This window comes from Trachurus japonicus, chromosome 3, assembly GCF_045865225.1.
Source record: "Trachurus japonicus isolate A0001 chromosome 3, Traja_1.0".
NCBI lineage: Eukaryota > Metazoa > Chordata > Actinopteri > Carangiformes > Carangidae > Trachurus > Trachurus japonicus.
In genome coordinates, this window is record NC_140909.1 from 31421415 (window position 1) to 31444414 (window position 23000).

Genomic DNA, 23000 nt, shown 5'->3' on the forward strand with positions numbered 1-23000 from the left:
TAAGAAATCAAGTACTGTATGAATTTAGCCCAAAAACAGCTTAAATCACACTTTTTTTCTTTGTTATAGTCCCTTTCGGACAATTAAGTTATAAGGTAATACAACAGGGTGAGATTAATTTGGTCAATATAAACTTCATTTAGATTTGAAATCCAGGAGGTTTGAGGCTTACATGTTCTTTCCTGTCTTGCTGACATGAAAGAAAAGCAGTAGTCTGGGTAACTTTGAGAATGATTATCATGTAGCTGTACTTCTCTCTGTTCAGTGTTGAAACCTGTCCATGCTGCTCTGTCAACAGATCAATCACATTCATTCTTACTGGACAAAATTCAAAAACAATGCGAAGTTTAGACTTTCCAAATATACATTAAAATGCAGGAGAATGTGTGAATTTAGATATTTTGTTTGTCAATGCAGGAAGGGAAGGAGAAAAAAAGTGAATCCTTGTCATCACTGGAAACAGAACCAGTCTGTGCTTTTCAAGGGAAAAAGCTTTTAATGTATTTTGTACAAGCTTTTTCCAAATCAGCCATGATAGTGTATCAAATCCATGTGATTTAACTAATTTAAACAGCTATACAGCACCAATATGACACATTTTAACCAACAGTCTAAACAGCCTGTTTGAACTAACATCTTTGTGAAACAGTAGAGAGGTGAGAACAGGAGATACAGGAATATATACACACACAAATACATACATGTATAAAAACAGATTTGGAAGGAACAGTGTGAGTGTGCATAAAATATTACACTATGCGCTGCAATATATTTTCCAAGTTAAAAAAAAAACCAAAAGTGCAAAGTCTTCATAATACATTTGGCCTGTAACTCCAGATTGCATAACTCCAGAAAGCAAAACTTTCTCTTTCCTCTTTTGTTTTCTTTTTTTCTTCAATTTCTAAAAAATGTGCAGTAGCTTCAAGATGTAGACAACTTTTATTACATCTCAGTATCTGGCACAATCAGGGAGCCAAAGTAGTGTTAGTTTAACTTATGATACAAACATTTTTCTGCTCTCAAACAGTGAAAAGGAAAGGTTCAGTAAATGACAATTGATTCCTTGTCCCTTGCTTATCACCGCCTTAAAACTGAATATATTATTACCTTCATTTATATATAAAAGCAGAAAGCAGTGACGGGTAATGATCCATCTTGTCCACCTTATAGGAGATCAGGCCTTCATTGGAAGGACTACGATTCTTGAGGAGGGGTCAGAGGTTGGTGATGGTGGAGTTCAGGACGTTGTGCTGGACCTTGGCGTTAGAGGCCTGGGACAGGTCTCGCTGTGGAAACGTAACAGCAGCTGTTAATTTCAACTCCTTGTACATAATGGAACAGAAAGTGGAAATGGAGACAACATGTAGCAAAACCTGCCAATAACAATTAAATTGATAATCATGATGAAATGACACACTGAAGACTGTTAGTGTGAATTAGTGAGGAGACAATAACACAAACTAATAGACTGAACTCCAACTGATCCATCTTTTCTTTTAAGTGCATAAAGTATCATCAGGATGTTAAAATCAAGTCAACTTGTGATTCAATGCCATTTAGTCATATACGTAGTGTGACCTTGTGTCATCTCCTCTACAAGTTACATTCCTCATTTGGAGCAAATGGAGGCACATGAACGGAGCCTAATCTTTAGGGGTGGGAGAAAAAATCGATTCACATAAATATCGCAATATCAAAAAGTTTTTTTTTTTTTTAATATTGTGCAATGTGCATTTAGCCTTTTTTACATACAGAGAGTACAGGTTTTGAAAAGGGTTTAAGTTTAACTCAACTTTATAATGGAGTATGTTAATGTATAGGCTCCTACAGTATTTGTGTGCAGATAAATGTTAAAAATGCAGACTAAAAATCGAGAGAATCGGCAATATCGTAGAATCGCAATTTAAATCGAATCGCCATCCAAAAAATCATAGAAGAATCGAATTGGGAGAAAAGCATATCGTCCCAGCCCTACTAATCTTGCTCATTGAACACAATGAAACACTGTTCACGGGTGGTGGCATTTAGACATATGCTCACCTATCCACAGGAGACGCTAACTAATTTAGGAGAGAAATGGTAAATAGTAACTTCAGAAGCAATTTAACATTAAATGAACACTTTCATATAGTAGCATGGATTCTAGACTGGAGTATTTCTGTATTCCGTTTCTAGAGACAAAAGACGAAAAAAGACAAATCTAATTTGTCAAAAAAAAAAAAAAAAAAAAAATGGACATGACATTAATTCCCTCATTCTTAGATATGTAATTATTTCAACAAAATAACAAGCATTTAGGTATTCTAGGCTGATGCTAGTAGATTCCCAATCTGACTCCCTAGCCCGGCCAAAACCAACAGATCTGACTCTGGATCATTGTCTGTCTGACAACTTTAAAATATCTCGTGTCGACACTGGGCAGGCTGGAGTGACGCTAAAGCAAAAACCCTGTCCAAGGGGGTGGGAACGGCGGCAGTCAGGGGGTAAATGGGTAATCTCACCCTTGATTAGAGCCATGCAATGAAGCTAAAAGATTAGTGAGCATCACACAAGGTTTAAACCTCTCAAACACACCTTGACTGAACAGACTCAGGGTTGACCAAGTCCCTCTAAAATATAAATTTACATCATTAGCATTGGTGCACCATCAGTCAAGTCTATAATACACTTAAATGTGTTATGGTACAGAATAAAGATGCAAAGCAGAGAAATTAGAGACAAAAGTGTAAATTACCACAAACTCTGAATATGTGCTGGCAACAGAAGCCATGCTGAAGTTACGCTGTGGACTAGCGGGAGTCAGCAACGCACCACTCAGAGGGCTTCCTTTCAAGGTGGCTTCGTTCTCCTTGTTACAGCTCTGTATTCGTGGGTGTGGGGGCTTAGTGCCTCCTGGTGTCCTTGTTGCTGCTGGACCCTGGAGGACACAGAGTGGGAGAGACTGATCAGACAAATGGGAGTTAAGAGTTACAGCTTAGAGTTAAGGTTTGATGTGTGTACATCTTAGAGCTGGGTAATAAATTGATTGATTTGTATTTATGCCTTAGGACTAAATTTTAAAAACTTTAACTTTGGTAATTAGGGTACAGAGACACCACCTCTTCCCTGAGTTTCCATAGCAACACAGAGTTCTTTTCAGACACAAGTGAAACACCAACATGGCAGCATGAGCTAATAACAGTGAGGAGATCAGCATCTCCTCAGTCGTCTGGATGTGGCGTGTGGAGTTTTTAATGTTTGATCTGGATCAAACCACTGTCACTTTAAAGTCTGTAAAACTCTGCGGCAACTAAAAGCAGCAGCACAACTCATTTATTCAGCATCAAACAGATGCAGCAGCTCAGTGGGAGGACTAAGCTGTTTTGCATCGACAGCTGTAGAAGCCAACTAACAAGCAGCTAACATTAGTGCAATTATTTCCCCATTGTGTGGTGGGAAGACAATACAGATGAGGGGGCTTTCAAAACTGATCAAAATTGTACAAATGAATAAATAAATACTGAATCTGAGGTTTTATTTTAAGGCTATATCACCCAGCTCTAGTATGTCTTGTGTTTATTTTGAAACGGACCTTGTTGGATGAAAGCGGTGGGCGGGGCACAGGTGAGCGACAGACAGTTCCACCGTAGGCAGAGCGCATGGTGCTGTTAGAGGTGCCGCTAGACATACTGGAGGTGGCGTTAAACTGATGAGAGAAAGAGGCAGTGCGTTAGTACCGATAGTATACACAGACCATCGCACCAATAAACCCAACAAACCTTTCATCAACTACAAGAGTAAGGCACAAACAACTTTACCAGCTTTCTTGTTTTATTTGGTGTCGTTGTGCCGAGGAATCTGCGCTTGGTCGGGGTTCGTACTGCTGTTCCGTACAGCATGTCCTCCTCAGTCTGTTTGCTCTTCTTCAGGTGCTGTTTAGAGTAAGTAAACAAGTGTCAACACATTTCTTAGCAAACATAGCGACTAAACCTCTGACACAACAAGACAGCTTGTTTACCCTTTCTTGTTTCTCCTTCTCTTTTTCTATTCGATGCAGCTCCCACTGCTCCTCCACATATTGCAGAAACTTCTGGCCGTTCACTCGAAACTCCCGACACTGTTCGCTCTCCCATGCATCAATCTGGGCTTTTAGTTTCTTTTCAAGCTAAAAGAAATCCAGCAACAGATATGATATATGTCAAATGCTTAAATGCTTAAGAATGATACTATCAGTTTAGAACCTAATAGGTGGTCATGTCTCACCTTTGGCAGGCTTTTATGCAGCTCAGACCTCTGCTTCTCCTCTTTGAGAAGGTTCCCTCCTCTGTTTGTGAATCTTGTTGGATCTGTGGCTTTTTTCTGACAAAGAGAGAGATTAAAGTTTCACATCATGAGCATAATAAGGCGCTTCTTTCCAACATGCAGCCACAAAACCAGACAACACACACACTAAATGATTTGGGAAGGTATTCTAGCTGTGGAGCATCTCATCTTAAAACTATTTTAAAAAGTTTCATTACATCAGATCCTAAAACATTTGAACAAAACTCTGAAACTGAACAATCTTCTACTGAGCAGCTGAACCACACTGTCCAAGTTTAAGGATGACGCATGTGAGAAAGAACTTTAAATATACTGGTAACTGTATTTTAAGAAAATGAAGAATGATCAAATCAAAATCAACATTTAATTATTCTTACATTAAAACATTGTGATGGCTAACAAAAAAACAAACAAACATAACCTCTAAAACAATAAAACTGTTTTTGGGGGTCTTATTGATGATCAAATGTGGAAAAAAAAAAAAAAGTTTTACAGTGCTCTCTGGTGGAGGGGCAGTGTAATGGTGACACTCTTACTAAATAACCTCAGTTTAGCATTTGTATACAATTTCTTCTTGGAGATATCCAAGCAATGGGTCTAACCACTGATGGCCAACAGACTGACTGGCCTGAATCATTTATTGAGGCAGCCCGAAAATAATCATTAACTGTCTTCTACGGGTGTGACGATACACCCATCTCACAAGACGAGACGAGACACGAGATTGGGTTCACGAGAACGAGACGAGACAAGACAAGATTTTAAGAAAACTACAATAACAAAATAAATGACTGGACCAACAGACTTTTATTTAACCGAGTTGCACATGCATTTTGCAATGTTTTATTATAACTCTTTACATGCATGATGTAAGCATGAGCTTTTAATACACTTCTACTTCCACAAATTGAAACTAAAACTAAAATTTATAAAAGTTAAAATAAAATAAATAAAAATAAATATTCCTTTCTTTTTTTCAAGTGCAAACAATGTTATGTGCAGTATGTTTCCTCTAGGATTTTCTTAAGTGGTGGCACGAGATCTCGTCACACCCCTGCTGTCTTCACTTGGTTTTCTAATTTAGGCTATTCTATTTACAATTTCCAAATGACTTGTATTGAATTGACAACTTGTATTGTTGAGGACTCACCTCCAGATCCTGGAAGAGTCTCCAGCTCTCCTCCCATTGGTGAACCCCGTCAAAAAGCACTTTGTGGTCCTCATGGTGCTGCTTTAAGCGCTGGATCTCAGCGTCGTGCAGACTCAACAACTCTTCGGTAAAATCCTCTAAAACAGTCATTCACAGCTTCAGTATCATCACTTGTACAAACTCCAGTATCACTTGGTTTAAAACAACTTAAATACCGAATGAACCCACCGCTAAAATATGGTGCAAACGCCTGTCGCTGGTCAGTGCTGAGGAAGCACTTCTCCCAGAACACAGCGATCTCAGAGCGGATGGCGTCCGTGACGTTGCGGATGTTTAGCAGTTTCAGCTCCTCCAGACGCTGAACCTCTGCTTGTAACTGAAGAAGAAAATGAAAATGTAAAGCGAACATGAAAACAGCAGCCACAGTGCTCTGAAAGTGTAACCACGGCAATTCCTCTCACCGCCTCCAGGTTCCTCTTCTTGGACATGACCATGTGTTCACTGAAGGCCTGCCTCTCCTCCTGAGGAACTTGCAGTCTGTCCCACAGCTGCTGGATCTTCTCCCTGTGGTTCTCACACATGGCCTCATTCTCAGCCTTACGCTCCTCCAGCTGCAGGATCAATAAAAAGACAGTGGCATCAGTTCGCTACTCAGCAGCTTTGAGTGTGACTGTGGCTACAGAGCTGGATCGCTTATGATACACATTTGAATGAGTCCCCAAATTCAGCCAGTCAGCTTTAAAGGGACATTGTGTAAGTTCTCCTGTTATCTATTCACGAAAATCTATTATTTTGTTCAAAAGTCTGTTTTTCATTAATTAATTAAGTAATCACCCCCATCAACAAACTGAAGTGTTCCTTTCAGCTCTGAATTAGCCGTTCATATCATTCATATCTACATGGAGCGGGTAAGCTCGGTGCTGGCTGCCATGTGGTGTCGCCATGTTTTTACGTTCAGTGGCAGCGTGACGGTAGGAAACCACGGAAACTCAGCGGAGACACCGGAGCTGTCGGCTCAGGTCGAGGTGGCGTCTGTGAAAAGTCACTGCGGTAACGCAGTGAGGACTGTGAGGACTGCACGTGAATGCTGCATTCAGGTGCAGTCGGAAAAACGGCCGTTGGTAACAAACCAGATGTCATTTTAGTCACAGAAGTCCAGAGAAAGCCGGTAAAACGTAGCCTGGCTCTCGCCAGACCCTTGTAGTTCCGCAAAGCTGCGCTGAGCTCCACACAAGGGTCTGGGACTGCTCCATAGGCGATTCATTTCAGAAGGCGGGGCCTTGTAAAAAAATCTTGTATGTGATTGGATAAACCACTTGTCCGTTATCTTGAATGACGTGCTACTTCAGCCACTCACATCGTTCTCTGTTCATCTTTCAAATAATTAATATTCGATAGATTCGACAAAACAGTTGAAATAGCAGAATCAATGCCAACGCACGATTCCTCACTGCGAGCCGCCATTGTTGTTTGACTCAAACAGTCGCTTCAGTGCTACGTCACACCTCAGAAAGTCCCGCCCGGCGATCCTGATTGGTTCATTATTTTTTGCTCCGGGGAAGAAGTTTGCATTGGCCTCGAGTCCAGACCCTTGTGTGAAGCTGAGCGTAGCGCCTCTGGTGGAGCTTTGCGGAACTACAAGGGTCTGGCGAGAGCCAGGCTAGGTAAAACGTGGGTCAGGTCAACAATACGACATCGCCATGACAACATATTGTCACGTGTATTGTTTTGCTTCGTGCTGACGGCCACTTGTTTACATAAAGGCTTGTTTAAGCCGTTACCTGCAGCAGCTGTTGTCCGTCTGCCATCTAACCGATTTCACGTGAATGCAGCATGAAAAATATGACTGAGTTGCTTGCGATCTACAACTGCACCACTAGATGGGAGTAATTCTTACACAATATACCTTTAAAGTTCCAAATATAATCTATGGGGCCCATAAAAACAATTTTTCTTTATCCTCAGAAGGGCTTAAAGTTAAACTCTAGAGTCTAGGAAATCACAGAATTAAATGCAAGATGTTTAAAGGGAACCTATTATGCTTATTTCAGGGGCTTTTAATATAATACTGGACCCCAGTGCAGCACTATTGAAAGTTTCTATCAATCAACAATCATTATGTGTGAAACTAGCACCCACAGCCTGAACCTCTGTCGCAGCAACGACTTTTGCAGGACGTCTCTGAATGGTAACCGCTAAATGCCACCACATCTCATATTAGCATTGTACGGTTAGATATAACATCAACCTCCAATTAAAACTCTCCAAACTCGAGCGTTTGCAGCGGTTCAGAAACTGCCCCTGGGAATTACTTCAACACATGGCTACCTCATGATATGCTTCCACGTCCTCTAGAACAAGTATCCAACATTTTAAATGTATTACGTCTGACAAGCTAGTGAAGCATAATAGGTCCCCTTTAAAGACAATTGGAATTCAAAGCTTGTTTCACAGCAGCCAAAGTATTACAGATATTGTTGGAACCATTAGGAATTAAGAGGCTGGATAAGGAGCAGAAAATAGATGGTTGCACCGTCTCACCTGACACACGAGCAGTTTGAGAGCTGTAATATTGTCTCTGGAAAGACAAAAGGAGTCCTCGTCCTCACAGACCACGTCCTTCTCAAAACTGGTTTCAGGGATGTGGTCTAGCTCCTCCATGTACAGGATGATCTGCTTTTTGAGCTCCATGAACTCTTCGTGTCGCTTCGCCTGAAAACATGAAAGCAGCACAACATTTGGTCAAAAACAAATAACACCGATTTAAATTTAGCTTGATCTAATGGCCATTATCTGAACAATGGAAAGAAACTCTTTGAGTCAGTCCACTCTAGATGCACTGACTGCTGTAAGTTTTGCAAAAACACAAGATGCCACCAGATACGTTAGAAGCTACAAAAAAACTAAAGAAGGAGTTTTACTAAACTAAAAAGTACTTCATTTATCCACCACTAATGAAAACTTAGGCTTTCATCTGACAGGACACCGCAAAGCACATTTACACAGAACACAAACACACAGATTATTTTCCATTTGATATTTTTCAATCAGTTTCTGCCTGCACTGCCACAGCTTCTCTAGTCCTGCATGGCTGAGCAGAGGAGCAGCAGATGTAAAAGAGAGGAAGCTTCCACCTTCTCTGTGTTCTGGTTGGCGATGTGTTGGCTGAAGTTCTCCAGTTGCTCCAGCGATGGTACACAGTCTGGAGCAACTCCGTACGGCATGGAGCAGAGGATGTCGCACAGGTCCTGGTCCTGCTCCAACAGAGACTTCAGCTGCTGCATCCTCTGATTCTTCTCCTTTACCAGAGCCTCCATCTGTGTGCGGATGTTCTTCTCCTGCTGGAGCATGCTAACACCCTCCTCCTCCTGAATGTTCACAGAAGATGGCAATAAATGATCCATCAGTTAAGGAGGATTTATAGTGTGGTGTGACAGAATCCAGTCAACAGAAGAACAGTTATCTTTACATTGAACGTGTGCTTACCTGAAACACAGACAGCTGGAGCTCCAGGCAGAGTTTCGCCATCTCTGTCCTGCACGACTGGATGCTGTTTATGAGCCTGTTCTTCAGAGTCTCCTCTTCTTTGATCATCATATCTAATAGGCTCTGGTTGGATAAATACAGTCAAATCAATTAAACATATGCAGAAGGATGTGTGTAGATTCTTACCAATATCCAGTACATGATCATAGTGGAGGTTAACCGATAAAGGTTGCTGATATTTTCATTTCTTTGCAATCCCACCAATCAATCATCTACTTTCAATCATACTCAGTTTGGTAGTAAATACTGGCCGTCAGATACAGACACTGCTTTATTGATACAGTACTAGTCATGGGTTATTACCACATTGTTTTTTTTTTTTAAGGAAATAAACAAAGTTCTTCAATTCAGTTGTGGAAAACTTGAGAAGTTCCAGTTGATTTTTAAGACCAGTCACTGATAATATTTCTATTATGTTGGATATTGGTATCAGCCACAAGAAATATAGTAACACTCACTAGGATCTCTAGTCAACATAGAGACAACCCAAAACTGAAACTCCACTCCAAATGTCTCGTACTACAGTCTATTCATGGTATTTGGGCTTTGACTGCTTTCCAGTGGCCTAGTTTCACACATAATGATTGTTGTGTTGTCTTGTGTAGCACACACCCCCTCCCACTACACACTCACACCCACTCTCTCACTCCCAAACCTGATTTTGTTTAAAATTCAGACCCATGTGTTAAACGTGTTTATGCCAAGTAATTTATGACAGGATTCACAAAACTAAGTGTTTTAATTACTCTTCTAATATAAACCATATATTTCACTAGTCTTGCCTTGATGGAGAAAAAAAAGTCCCATTAGGGAGAAGCTGAACAGTAGACCACTGAAATTGCCTTTATGTGCTTCTGTTTCCAGAAATAAAATAAACACAAAACATGTTTCACATGTTTCCAACAACATATCAGAGCTCTTGGTCTACTGGCTGACTGCTCTTTAAGTCCTTTGTGATCGTACTTTTGCCATCACTGCTCCGAAACGTTGGACAGTTTGCCTCCTGACTTACAAGCATTAATGACTGGCACTTCTTTAAATTCAAGCTAAGACTCATTTATCTAGAAAATAGAATCTGTTCCTGTATCTTATTTAATTTTCATCTTTTATTACATCTTTGTAAAGTAATTTGGTCATTATTTTGGATGTTGTATAGTGCATTAAACAGTCTGAGTACTACACAGTAGTTACACCTTATTTGCAATCTAGTGCAGATCAAACAAGTAACGTTATGTGTAGTGGGTTTTTCCCCCCCAGACCTTGTCTGCTGTGTAGGTGAAAAAAAAACAGCGATCGTTTTTCAGAAATCTGAGACTTTAAACACCACGGATGTCCCATTGCAGCAGGTCCTATAACACCAGGTGTACACCGACATGATGATCCACTGCTCACCCGTATGTGGCTCTTGACGACATTAGTCCTCTGCAGCCTCTGGTCCTCTGGGATACCGATCTCCTCCCAGATGTCCTTCAGGTGGCACAGCGCTTTATTTAGGCACGACACAGCCTCTGCTGCGAGCACCTCGCTACAGGGACAGACAACCGGGGGACACATGGTTGGTTACGTTTATCGGTCACCCGTTTTTTAATTGGTTATTAATCAATAACTACCACCAACACTTCACACTATGCGTTCCACTGCGCCAATTAACCGACGTTAGCGCTGGTTTGGCGTCTAGTCGCAACCACGGTTACCTAATTCTCATAAAACCTTGTTTATTCAAACTCCGAGTCTATCGGTGAAAAACTTATCTTACCTTTTTCTCATCGTTGAATTCCAGACCGTGTCGCGTTTGTCGGTTGAATAGATTAAAACAACCAAGACCTGTCAAAGATCCGTGCTGAGCTGCGGAGCGGAGCGGAGCATCCCCTGCTGCTCTCTCTCTCTCTGCGGCCGTTTGTGCACTTTTCAAAACACGCGCACTCTGCTCTCTGATTGGCTCTTTTGGAGGGGGCGCGCGATGTGTAAAACTACGCCCGGCTGTCGGGGCGGGGAGCGTTTAGCACCATCTTATGAGCTCTCAACCGCCCGCCGCAGAGCAGCTCATGAATACAAACAAAGGCACCAGTTTGACAGTGAAACTTGTAATGTATGAGACTGAAAACTTTCAGACCACGCAGAAACCACGGCAAACACCACAACACACAGTTTTTCTTCACCCACAGTGAAAAGTGAAAAAGATCACTGTACTGTAAAAGAGGCTGTACGACGTCATCTCCATGTACAGTCCGGATGTCGCCTTCAACTGTCCTGCCCACGCCCATGGACAAAACATTCACTAATATTGCAGAAAGTCTCAACAAAGATAAACACACACAAGATAAGAGAAATGCAACTGAAAATAATACGTAAAATGTATCCAATAAACATTTAGTAACTACAATGTTTGTATGACTAAACAAGAAAATAATAATACGTTCATTCTACAGTTGCTAACATTTGTGAAACATTTTGTAAAAACTTTTATAGTAAAGACATGTCATGAAAACTGACCAGAAAAAAACAATATATATATTTTTACCTATTATGAATGCAAGGTTAAAATTTCTGTAACATGAATTGGGGTTAAATTGGTAACAAGAAAAATTCATTCTGAAATGTTTCTCAAAAGAAGTCTGTCAAAATGTGTTTGTCCTATAACTTTATCTAAGTGTGTCAGAGCCCAGAAACCAGGAAAAGCCACTAAGCACATTATATTATTTATTCATGGGATTATGACTTTGTCATATAGGCTAAATACACCCCCTTTCTCTGCCTGTTAAGTCATTTTTTAAAATGTATTAACTGTGTCCCAATATAGCCCTGCTGTAACTGTTCTGTCAGTTAATCCCTCTTGTAATGACATAATAACTGTCATTTTGCATATTGTGCAATACGAACCGATACAAAGGAATAAAGGCAAAGCTCTAAAACTTTTTAAAAAAACATTTATTCACTTTATACATCTTTACAGTTCTTTTGATGGCAATCACAGACTATGAGGGAACAGTTTCCATCTGTACTGCCAGAGCTGGAGGGAATGCATGACGAGGGCCTGCAGGAATGTGTCATGTTTCTGTTCATGATGTGCTGACAGGCTTCATACATGGTTGTCCAGCATAGCTTCAATCATCCTTGAACTGTTTGTTATCGCAGTCGTTACCACAATGAATTTATAACCTGAGAGAAGAAAAGAGTAACTTTCATCAAAATCATTGTCCTCTAGGTCTTTGTGACTCAAAGCAACAAGTGAATTTCTCCACAAACCACAGCAACAGCAGACATTTCTTTGGTGAGGGTTTCATTTTAACTTTTGAAAAACATCATCTTGCTCCAAAGGTTAGACAGACCCTCAAAGATTTTATGAAATATTAACCCAGTCAGAGCGTTCACATCTGAAATTTCAGTCCAACTGACTCAGAGATCTTTTGTCCTTTCAATGCAAGAAAAATGTATACAACTGGTTGTCTCATAAGAAATTAAATACTCCCAAATTTACATTATCCAATGTGATGTTTTTGATTATTTGACCATTCTCATTTGTTTAGATCTTATTATGTTGATGGCTGATTGATGAATTGATGTCAATGGTGTGACTTTCCAAATTTATGACAGAAACAATAACACAACAATAACAAATTTTGTTTGCCCCATGGTTGTCATGTGATGCCAGGTTATTACACATCAGTCACATAACACATCATCCATTATTAACAGTAAGGGCAACTCCAAATAAGAAGGAAAACCTGCGTGACAGGCAAACATTTGAAAACCAGGAGTAAAATGAGCATCAGGCCGTGTTTACCTCTCTCTCTGCCGAGGAAACGAAGGGCGGAAATCTCTGAGAAGGTGCAGCCACCGAGGAACATGACCAGTACGATGCGTTGAGCGTCACTCTTTGCTCTGACATCAGCTCCATTACCACCTAATGAGAGACAGAAAAACAACTGTCAGAGCATAGAGCATTTGAATGGAGAGACATTAGAGGACCGGCTGTGGTGACAGACATTGTTTTTAACAGTCCAGTCTGAATTTAAACAAAATGCTGGAAAACAAGCAACTTGAACCTCCAGAGGCAGCAGTGTTACTTATAGAGTTTCAGACTCAGACTTTTATTTTACATCTAAGGATGCATTGCTTGTACGATCATCTGTCCTTAGCTCTGTCCTGTCACTTTGTAAAAGACGGAGCTACTTTGAAACCTTCCAAACGTACTTGACTGACAAAACACTGTCTTCCGAGGGGAATTTTGCAAAAGAAATAAGGTTTGACTAAACTTTCATTTCCTCAGCCGAGTTTACAGAGTGTTCCAGAAACCAGTTTACTGCAGGAAGCAGCATCTCCTCGTTAACTAACCTGTGACAGCAAATTCATGCCCATTCAGCAGCCGAGTGACTTCTTCAAGGCCTGTCCAACCGTCTCGCTCCAACACCTAAACACAACCCGCCAGGAATAACATGACAAACACAACAAGTTTCATCATGACACTGGCAGTGGAAAAAAAAGACAAAACAGTCAGATCATGTGGAGCAAGTGAGTCCTGCTGATGTGTTACCTGCTCAATGAGTTTGCAGCTCAAAGGGACGTAGGCGCCGCTGAAGATGTAAGCCATGTCTCGAGGGACACGCAGGTCGTACTCTTCATCTGACTTTGGCACCTTTAAGCAAAGAATCATAATTTACTTACAGATGTTGTACAGCATTTACAGAACACTGGAGTCTTTTTTAAAAAACATTTACCAGGTTGAGTTTTCTGCTCAGTGCTCTAAAATTACTCTTCTTTGCCAGAGAAGAGAAGGCATCTGTCAGCTTTCCTGGAGGAAAAAGAACCGAAAACAGCAATAATGATGAAGATCGAGACGGTTACGCTAAATCACCCAGAAACTGTTTCACTCCTTCACCTGCAGTTTTGTCGTTGACCAGTTTGCCCACTTTGCTCTCCATCACCGTCAGTGTTTCCCCCGGCTGCTGCTCCACCAGCAGCCCCAGCTGCCTCAGGTTGGCAAATGTGAGCAGGTGGTCCACGCCGTAGCTCTGACCAGGTCAAGCAGAGGAAATGTTGACTGAGATAGAATGATGATGATGCTGCTGCTGCTGCTGGATTTAACTGATCGTGATTATTGTTACGTTGTTGTCGGCCCTGTTTGTTATAATGTATGTACCTATGCACCATGCACTTTTCATGCCCAAGACAAATTTCCCTGAATGGTACAATAAAGTGCCCCCCTTTTTTTTTCTATTCCGTTTACCTATTTTATCCATAGACTGTAACTGTTTTTTATCCACTCACTAGTGATTTCCCATCTGCAAAGTACAAATTGTTGAGTCTAAGATAGTGTTTCTTCAGTGTTTTTAATTCCCCCGTTTTAATTTTTGGGTGTATGAATGTGTGTGTAAGTCCATATGTGTAAATGTCCTCTCTGTTTATTTTCTTTCTTTCTTTATTTTATCATGTAAAGCAATTTTGAGCGGCTTCCTGTATGAAAAGTGCTCTACAAATTAAGTTTGATTGATTGATTCTTTGATCTGATCTTATTATTGTCAATAAAAGGGCATAAAAAGACCAAAAACAACAATGCATTAGTCTGTAGGTCACTTAGTGCTGTATGATCTCTCTGCCTTAACCTGTTGATCTTAAGGCCCAAAAGAGATGCGCAGTGTAGTGTTTTTAGCAAATGTCAATAAGTACATTGTATTATTTTAATATTATTAATTGTTCACTGTATCTTTCATTGTATTGTCATTTTGCTGCTCTAACATGCTTCAGAATTCCGCACTGTAGGACTAATAAGGATACTCCTATATTTTTCATATAACAGCACAAATTTTTTTTACACATATTTCCAGAATCCTCTGCATCATTAACTACAGGTGTGTCTCTCTGAGACCTGTCTCATGGTTTATCTGAATGAGAGACAAACAGGCACAAGTGCAAGAAAGATGAAAATGGTGAAAACTGCTCTCACCTCAACTGTGAATAGAAACAAATATATAAAAAGTTGATTTCTTAAAACACAGGAAGCTCTTTACTTTTGTCACGAGTCCTTTCTTAACTATTTAACACAAATATAAAACAGTGTTTTACTTTATTTTTTTAAAGCTGGACTGGTTTGATGTCCAGACCGTTTTGTGGCTTGACAACCTTTGGAAGCAGCATTTATTTTCATTTCATTACTGCAAAGCTTCACTTACTCAGACACACGAGAGGCTCACCTGTAGATACTGTGCCTTCAATGACCGGAAATCTTTTGGCAGGAGACCTGAGAGAAAAACACACACAGACACACACAGTTATTAACACGACATGAGGAGAATCTCACTCTGTCTCTGGAGTCACGTGTAAAGACAAGTCACCATTTTCTGTGAGAGACAGAAGACAAAGCAGCCGCAGACTTTCTATCATGGAGACCTGCAGAAATGAAAAAGCAAAAAAAAAAGAAAGATATTATCATCTTTGTTATCATTATTATTATTTTCTAACCTCTTTCTACATAAGACTGACTGTATGTTTAATCACCTGTCTGTTGATGTGCTCCTCTATGAAGGAAATACATTCACGGATTTCAAATCCCTCCAGTAACGCTAGAGCAAAAACAAACAATGTGAAGGAAATGAGAACATAAAGAGATACACGGCAAAACCAATCATGTCCTGTGAGGTTGAAGCAGATTTAATCATCTGGAAACACGTGGGACTAAACCCTGAATGTCTTCTTACAGTGTTCTGTCTTCAGCAGCTCCTGGAAATCCTGCTTCGTTTTCTTCTTCATTATCGATTCGCTGGCACCGATGTCTGAAAGAGAGCGTGCTGTTCAGCTTTACTTAAAACACACCACGATCAGTGTGACACCCAGTGAACTGCTGCGACACTCACGCAGGCTGAGCAGCCGGTGCTCCTGTTTTAACCCTTTCAGCTCCTCCGACACAAACGTCTTCATCTGCTTTATGTCCATCCCCCGACGCTTCTGTGAAATTCAAGGAAAAAAAAGCAAGTGCCGGTTACTTCAGTTGCCTTAGTTACGTGATTGATGAGGTGTACGACACATTTACTCACATCATATGCTGTTTGGAGGTTCCTGGCTTTCTGACTGAGGAAGCCAAAGACGTTGGAGAAATGCTCGTTCCTGATTTCGTTGAAGACCTGTAACACGGGAGTTCAGAGGGAGATTTTTTTTTTTTTTTTATATCATGGCGACAAAATAAAAAGCTGCAGTTCTGGTTTTGGCCAAACCTTGTCCTGAGAGTTCAGCATGACCTTCACACTTTTGTCAGAGGAGGTGACATCAGCTCCAAACTCCACACATCCTGCAGGACAAGACGACACGTTAACACATGCGTACATAAAAAAAAAAACATCTGCAACTGCAACTGTCCTGATGCAACTTCAAACTAGAATCAACCGCCTCACTCTTATGGCAAACGGATTTAACATTTAAAAGCTAAGTTTGACTATCCAGAATTATGTAGATATCAACAACATCTTTCTGACTAGTCGTAATTACATTTTGAATAGTTGGATTTTTTATTCAAGATATCTATAATTCAGTTTTGCCTAGTCAAAAAGAACATTTCAGATATCCACAACTACATTCTTCCTATCCACAATTGTCATTTCAGATCCACAACTACGTACTTCCTAGGATAATTCACGTCACTTTTGCCGTTCATGTGTATGGGGTTTGTCATTACAGATATCTACAATTGCAGTTGCGGATATCCACTATGTGAATTACGGATATCTGTAACTGAATTACGACAAGTACGAATTCCAGTTTGAGATATCTACAACGTCATTTTGACTAGTCATAATTCCAGTTACAGATATCTACAACGTCATTTCGCCTAGTCAAAACTTAATTTAAGATATCCGAAAAGGGACATGTAGATATCTTTAATTGAGGTGAATTAAAGATATCTTGAACTGGAATTATGACTAGTCAGAATCAAATTGTAGATATCTCAAACTGGAATTAGTACTAGTCGTAATTCAGTTACAGATATCTGTAATTCACATTGCGGATATCTGCAACTGAATTGTAGATATCTGTAATGACAAACCCCATACACATGAATGGCAAAAATGACGTCATTTGTCCTAGGAAGAACGTAGTTGTGGATATCTGAAATGACAATTGTGGATAGGAAGAATGTAGTTGCAGATATCTGAAATCTTCTTTTTGACTCGGCAAAACTGAATTACAGATATCTACAACACATATCCAATCTGGCTTTTAAATGTTAAAATGGCTTGCCATACACTCTTGGTGTCCCTCCACCACTCAGACCAGCAGGGCCGTTGTATAGGGGAGAAAGGTGGTGATAATTCCAGGGGCCCAGCGCCCAGTAGGGCCCAGAAAAACCCCAGTAGTCTAATCTTTGTATGACTAAATTATTCTGCATAAGACCCTGACTAATACTCATAGTACGGTAATGCTGCATTAGCATCAAAACAAAGTAGGCTAAATAAAAAATGATAATACATATGTAGTCTAAGAGAAAAAGTGGAAAAGTCAGGGGGCCACTTTAGTATTCTTTCAGGGGCCACAGAATTCCTAGCAACGGCCCTGCAGACTAGTCCCAGGTTACGTCCCTGTTGATCCAGTCATAGGAAATGAGACATTTGTGGGAAATGTTCTTATAACTGCTTTGTGAGGTCTTCTTGAGTAATGGCTAAAAAACGTCTTCTGAGTTCACTGTGACCTTTGACGTTAAACCGAGTTTTTGCCAAAATTGAAGGGATTTCCTCTTGAGATCTTAGGCCAAAAATGATGTGTTCTGAGGTCACCATCAGTTTGACCTTTGATCTAAAGACACCATAGTCTAAAAAGCAAACCCTTGAGCCCTAGTGCATACTAGTTTAAAGAAGTTCCCTCATAGCACTATGTGATATTTTGTTTATTTTCACTTTAGACTCAAAATCAGATCAGATTTCTGACATCACGCTGTCTGTCCTCCTACTGGACACATGTTTGTTGTGATGCCTGGTTTTATTGTTTTCTGACCAACAGAGGATTAAGATCAAGTGGTTTAACCTTCTTCAGGTGCTAAAATGTGGGCTACAGACCTACTACACAAGAAACTTTCTGCACACTGCTTTGATACTCACCACACTTTATTCTGAATATATCATCTACCAGTCCCTCATAGACAACTTGTGAGCACAGAGGAGTGACAAAGTCCACGTCTGTAAAGCACAATGACAGTGTCAGAGATCGAAACACAGCATGTTGATGCCAACCACTAAGGAACAAGATACTGAAGGTGAACTCTTACCTCTATCAATAAGAAAAACATTCCCGATTTCAGCATGACGGCCTTTTGTTTCTCCCTCTTCCACCTGCTCCCTCCAGGACTCGTACGTCATCTGTACCAGACAGACACAACAAGTAATGATACTTCAATCTTCATCACACATGTTTCAAACTGCAGCAGAAATATTTTCTTCAATCACTTGTGTCCAGTCTCTGCTCATACTGCACCTTGGCACATCGACCAATCCCGTAGAGCTTTGAGAACGGCCCGTAAACAGAGTGAAGGAGGTGCAGAGCGCTGCCGGCCGTCCTAACCCACCGCTGGTCCCCGGCCTGTCAAAATAAAGCTTTATTTGAATTAAATACATACACGCTGATGCACCTGTGCTGGGTCTTCAGTGTTAGAATTTAATTTTACTTATTTAATCAATTAATTCTCTGCAGTTTGCCAGCATCTGATGATCTGATCTGAAATGATTTACCAATTCTCAAAATGAGGTGTCACTTTACTAAATATAATCAACTATTCAATTGAGTCCATTTCTTTTGTGTCTTTACCAGGAAGTTATCTCGAAAAAATTCAGGCAACTCCAGACTAATGATGTCATCGTCAAGAGGGAGGAGGTAGAATGCCCACTCATCAGTGGTCACATCTGTGGGGGGAGGGCACAAACACGTCAAATAGTCTTCATTCACACTGATCAGAGCGTCTTAAACAGAAAGTGAAGCAGGACGCTCACCACCGAAGATCCCCTGCTCCTCCAGCACCGCCTCACACGCATAGAACTGGACAACACAAGAGGGTCAGCAGGTCAATATGAAACACTTGACCTGAAACCGATCAAAGCAGCATGTGAAAACATCGGCAGAGATGGGAAATACCTTCTGAGGGGTGAAGATGATCTTGTATCTCCTATATTTTCCTGCTGCCTTGTCTGCGTTGGCCACATCTGGAATAAGATGGAATCCAGAATGAAACACACCTGAACTCACCTCATAAAGTTAACCAATACTTACTACAATTTGGATGACACTAAAAATCTACAGAGGTTAAATACGATCAAATGTTACTGAGTTTTGGTGTTTTCCACAACAGAAAACTTCCAACTCCACTCACCACATATCCACTTGACAGTTTGTATTCTTGGCCGGATCAGGAAACACAGCCTATGACAGAGTAATACCACATTGTTATGCAGTCACACTGGGCATTTGTGTGCGTGTGTGATGAATGTTTTGATTATTAGAGGTATAAAGGGGTGCTCACTGATCTGAGGTGCTGATAATAGGTTTGTATTCCACTTTGTAGAGTTTGTCGACTTCATGTTGCTGCAAGAAGAAAAAAAAGAAAGACGAGTGTTTGAAGAAGCCACCGGACCTGTACAGTAAGTCGTGGGAAGCATCATCTGGTGACGCTCACCTTTAGTGTTGACACATTTGCTATACGATCCAGCGGGCTCATCAAGTCCGCCTCAATGAACAGGTCCTTCTTCCCTGGCAGCTGTGAGATGAAGAGAGGAAGAAAGTAGAATGAAGGAAAACAATCAATTGACACAATCGCAAAACACAGAAAGGATTCTCTGTCCATCTAAATCAACAAACGGCAATGCTGCGAGTAGAAACATTCACTTCTAAATTTCAAAAAGTAAAATAAATAAATAAATAAGCAATTTGCATTAAAATATAGCACTTATTCACAGAAATCATTCTTCTTTTAGTGAAAACAACCTTGTTATCCCACAATGGAAAGGATCATTGGACATGTTATCATGTCCAATGATCCTTTCTGGCTTCTCCTCTTTCCATTTTATGTCCACAAGTCTATTGGTTTTTCTAAAAGTAGCTCCATAGCATGCACTTTTATCATAGCCTCAGCCTGTCAGCTGTTTAAAACAGGCTGGCACTACACAGAGAATATTTGGGGGACTCTTTCCTGCAGCAGATTAATCCACATTTAGTGTTTTAGTGAGTATTTATGAGATTTGTTCACAATGATGATTATTCATTTTGATAATGAAATTAATTAAGATAAAGCCAACAACTGCACAATATCACCAGGTGTGTACTTTAAATTTGATTTATTTTTTTAATGTTACACATTCACTGGTGGGTGTGGTCATAAATGCAACATCTGCTTTGCAATGGCTGCCTCATACCTGCACATCATCCTTGCACTGTAATTAAGAGTGAAGACATATGTGTTTCTGTTTTGATTTCTATTTTGTCATTTCTATTTAGTCAATGTGTTACAATGATGACACATACTCTACATGCCAGTCATACTGCTGCTGGTGTGTCTGCAGTAGTATCAAGGTGTGGAAGCCAGTCGTGCCTGTGTAAGCAGTGACATGTTACTGCGGCCTAGGCTGCACTCACCTGTTCCAGCAGGTAGATGAGCTGATCTCTGGCCAGCCTCTTGAGCAGGGAGAAGTCAGGGAGCTCCGGGGAGTCTCTCCTGGCACTGTGAGCCATGCTGGGCCACGACAGGGGCAGGACGACGGCCACTCATCCACTGCACAAACACACTACAACAACTCACTTACTGATTCAGGAACAGAATGTGTAGTGACAGAGAAGCGACAAGCAAAAGAGCCACACTGACGATAAAATCTGTGCTGGGGTTTAACCGAACAGCTCGGTTAGCTTGAAGGCTAAAAACACATCCATCCTCCACCTCAAACAGGTTTACAAAGATTAGAGTCAAACACCTGACGCTGATATGTAAATAGCTACACAAAACTGTCTTACAAATAACAGCATATAAACTGCAATGTCTGTGAAAATATTTTTAAAAGGGCGTTAAGCTGAATATTAGCATCTACCTGCTTCCGTAGCTGATGAAGCGGAACTGCTGACATCATCAGCTGTTTCCCCCCGGACACTAAAACCAACACACAGCGCCGCCTCAGCAAAGATACTCGTTGCACTTGACGTTTGTGTTGTTATGTGATTATCAGTCAGTCACTACGTGTAATTTGGCACCATGGATTCAGACGCGGTTTTGTTGATAGAAACAGTAAATTTTGCCGCAGAAAAGCATCGTAACCAGCGACGTAAAGACGCAGACGGAACTCCGTACATTAATCACCCCATCGGTAGGTAAAAGTGAGGAGAACCAACTTAAACAAACAACCAAACAAAACGCGTTTCAAAAGAGCAGTATACGAGTAAACGAGCAGTGTATTGTGCCAGGAATTCTTTTTCCTTCATATGAATATAGTGATGCCTTGTCTATGCTGCTCGTAAATCTGTCAGTTTGTATTACACTTTGGCTTTGTGGAGTAGTCTGGTGCAGGTCAATATAAGTCATGAAACAGTAAAACTAAGTTACATTTTGTATCATAGTTGTAGGTCAAAGCTGAACATATTGAAGGTGAAATTGCATTTTAGTCACAAAATAGTTTTCATGATACTCAGAGATACTCCACACATAACCATAAAGGGCATGTGCAACAGAAATGCATAATAGGTTAAAATGGGTTTACATTTTGCTTTGTACAGTAAAATTCAGTGCTTTGTATGCAGTCTTTGTGCCAGTGTTTGCCAACCTTTTAATGGCTATTGAAATTGTAGTTAATAGACAGCTACAGTAAGTTTAGTAGTTTACTATATCATGCTGTCTACATTGACCCTGACTTTCCTGACAGCAGCTGAAAACAATGACATGTCTTGTTGTCTTTCTGCTTGTAAGGAGTAGCAAGAATCCTCAGCCATGAAGGAGGCGTCACAGACATTGAGGTTTTGCAGGTATGTTGTTATCACAGTGCCAGTGTTGACTCAGTGTGGAGTACATTCCTTGCGTTGCTGAACTTGTGTGTTGTCTCTATGTGTGTGTGTGTGTCTGTCTGTCCCTCCCTGCAGGCGGCTCTGCTTCACGACACGGTGGAGGACACAGACACCTCTCCTGAAGAGCTCGAGGCAAAGTTTGGACCGACCGTGGCTCGAATCGTTGCGGAAGTGACGGATGACAAAAGTTTGCCCAAGCAGGAGAGGAAGCGTCTGCAGGTGGAACATGCGCCTCACCGCAGCCGCCAGGCCAAACTGGTCAAACTGGCTGATAAACTGTACAACCTGAGAGACGTGAATCGTTGCACACCTGTCGGTCAGCACCTGTCACTACTCTAATGCTAATGTTAACTGCTCCACAATCTGTACATGACTTGATCAAACAGGATTATGTCAAAGTTATGTTTGTTTTAGAGCTGCAAATTGTACTTGGTTACTGCACTTTTTCACTCTGTGTGTGTTTCTTTGGCAGGCTGGTCAGCTGAGCGGGTCCAGGAGTACTTTGTGTGGGCCAGTAAGGTGGTGAACGGTCTGAAAGGAACCAATCCTGTTCTGGAGGAGAAGCTGGAGGAGCTGTTCAGACAGAGAGGAATTCAGCTCTGACAACACAACACAGCACTTTATTTAAAGGACAAATATATCACTTTTTCATAAAAAGTTGTGTGGCCTTTCATTTGTTATTCCATATTTTTGAGGTAAATTGAGGGTATGTTGAAAGTAATGTGAGCTATTTTGTTCAGCCTATGAATTGGTGGCTTGAATACAAGACACTGCTGAATTTTATGCCAATAACCAAAATACAGAGGTTGATTCACTCTCACTGCAAACACAGGATTGTTCTTGACACTGGAAGGAAAACAATATTGCATTGGAGCACTTTCCAGTGCCAAGAAGTTTCTCAGTTTAAGTTACAAGACACATTTATCAAGTCACTTGCTGAACATCCTGTCTATAACTATATTAAAAAAATATCACTCTATTTTGTGAA

The 23000-nt window shown here is 40.7% G+C and overlaps 3 protein-coding genes across 5 annotated transcripts; 1 reads left to right on the top strand and 2 right to left on the bottom strand.

Moving 5' to 3' along the window:
* Window positions 1–466: 466 nt before the first annotated feature.
* On the bottom strand, window positions 467–10899 carry prc1b (protein regulator of cytokinesis 1b). Of its 3 annotated transcripts, XM_085770048.1 has the most exons (15): window positions 10755–10899; window positions 10391–10523; window positions 8939–9061; window positions 8587–8820; window positions 7994–8164; window positions 5914–6063; window positions 5681–5828; window positions 5453–5589; window positions 4243–4338; window positions 3998–4144; window positions 3798–3911; window positions 3568–3685; window positions 2735–2910; window positions 2575–2609; window positions 467–1286 (listed from the first exon to the last, which is right to left on the bottom strand). In XM_085770048.1, exons 1-15 carry the CDS (start codon window positions 10763–10765, stop codon window positions 1238–1240), a joined length of 1842 nt encoding a protein of 613 aa, XP_085626174.1. In that variant the 5' UTR covers window positions 10766–10899; the 3' UTR covers window positions 467–1237. The 3 variants fall into 3 exon arrangements, with proteins under 3 accessions (XP_085626174.1, XP_085626175.1, XP_085626176.1); XM_085770049.1 differs by lacking the exon at window positions 2575–2609; XM_085770050.1 differs by lacking the exon at window positions 2575–2609 and having other exon boundaries at window positions 921–1286; window positions 2812–2910.
* Window positions 10900–11907: 1008 nt separating this feature from the next.
* vps33b (VPS33B late endosome and lysosome associated) lies at window positions 11908–21136 on the bottom strand. The gene is made up of 24 exons (XM_085770054.1): window positions 21049–21136; window positions 20603–20738; window positions 19647–19727; window positions 19494–19555; window positions 19344–19393; window positions 19109–19176; window positions 18967–19012; window positions 18785–18879; window positions 18455–18559; window positions 18249–18339; window positions 18082–18159; window positions 16207–16280; window positions 16030–16116; window positions 15850–15940; window positions 15694–15768; window positions 15494–15558; window positions 15331–15385; window positions 15190–15236; window positions 13878–14010; window positions 13717–13790; window positions 13533–13634; window positions 13334–13409; window positions 12783–12902; window positions 11908–12157 (listed from the first exon to the last, which is right to left on the bottom strand). The coding sequence occupies exons 2-24, from the start codon at window positions 20696–20698 to the stop codon at window positions 12078–12080; spliced, it is 1851 nt and encodes a 616-aa protein (XP_085626180.1). The 5' UTR covers window positions 20699–20738; window positions 21049–21136; the 3' UTR covers window positions 11908–12077.
* On the top strand, window positions 21093–22936 carry hddc3 (HD domain containing 3). Its single transcript, XM_085770066.1, has 4 exons — window positions 21093–21321; window positions 21918–21973; window positions 22088–22328; window positions 22485–22936. Exons 1-4 carry the CDS (start codon window positions 21210–21212, stop codon window positions 22613–22615), a joined length of 540 nt encoding a protein of 179 aa, XP_085626192.1. The 5' UTR covers window positions 21093–21209; the 3' UTR covers window positions 22616–22936.
* Window positions 22937–23000: the final 64 nt, after the last annotated feature.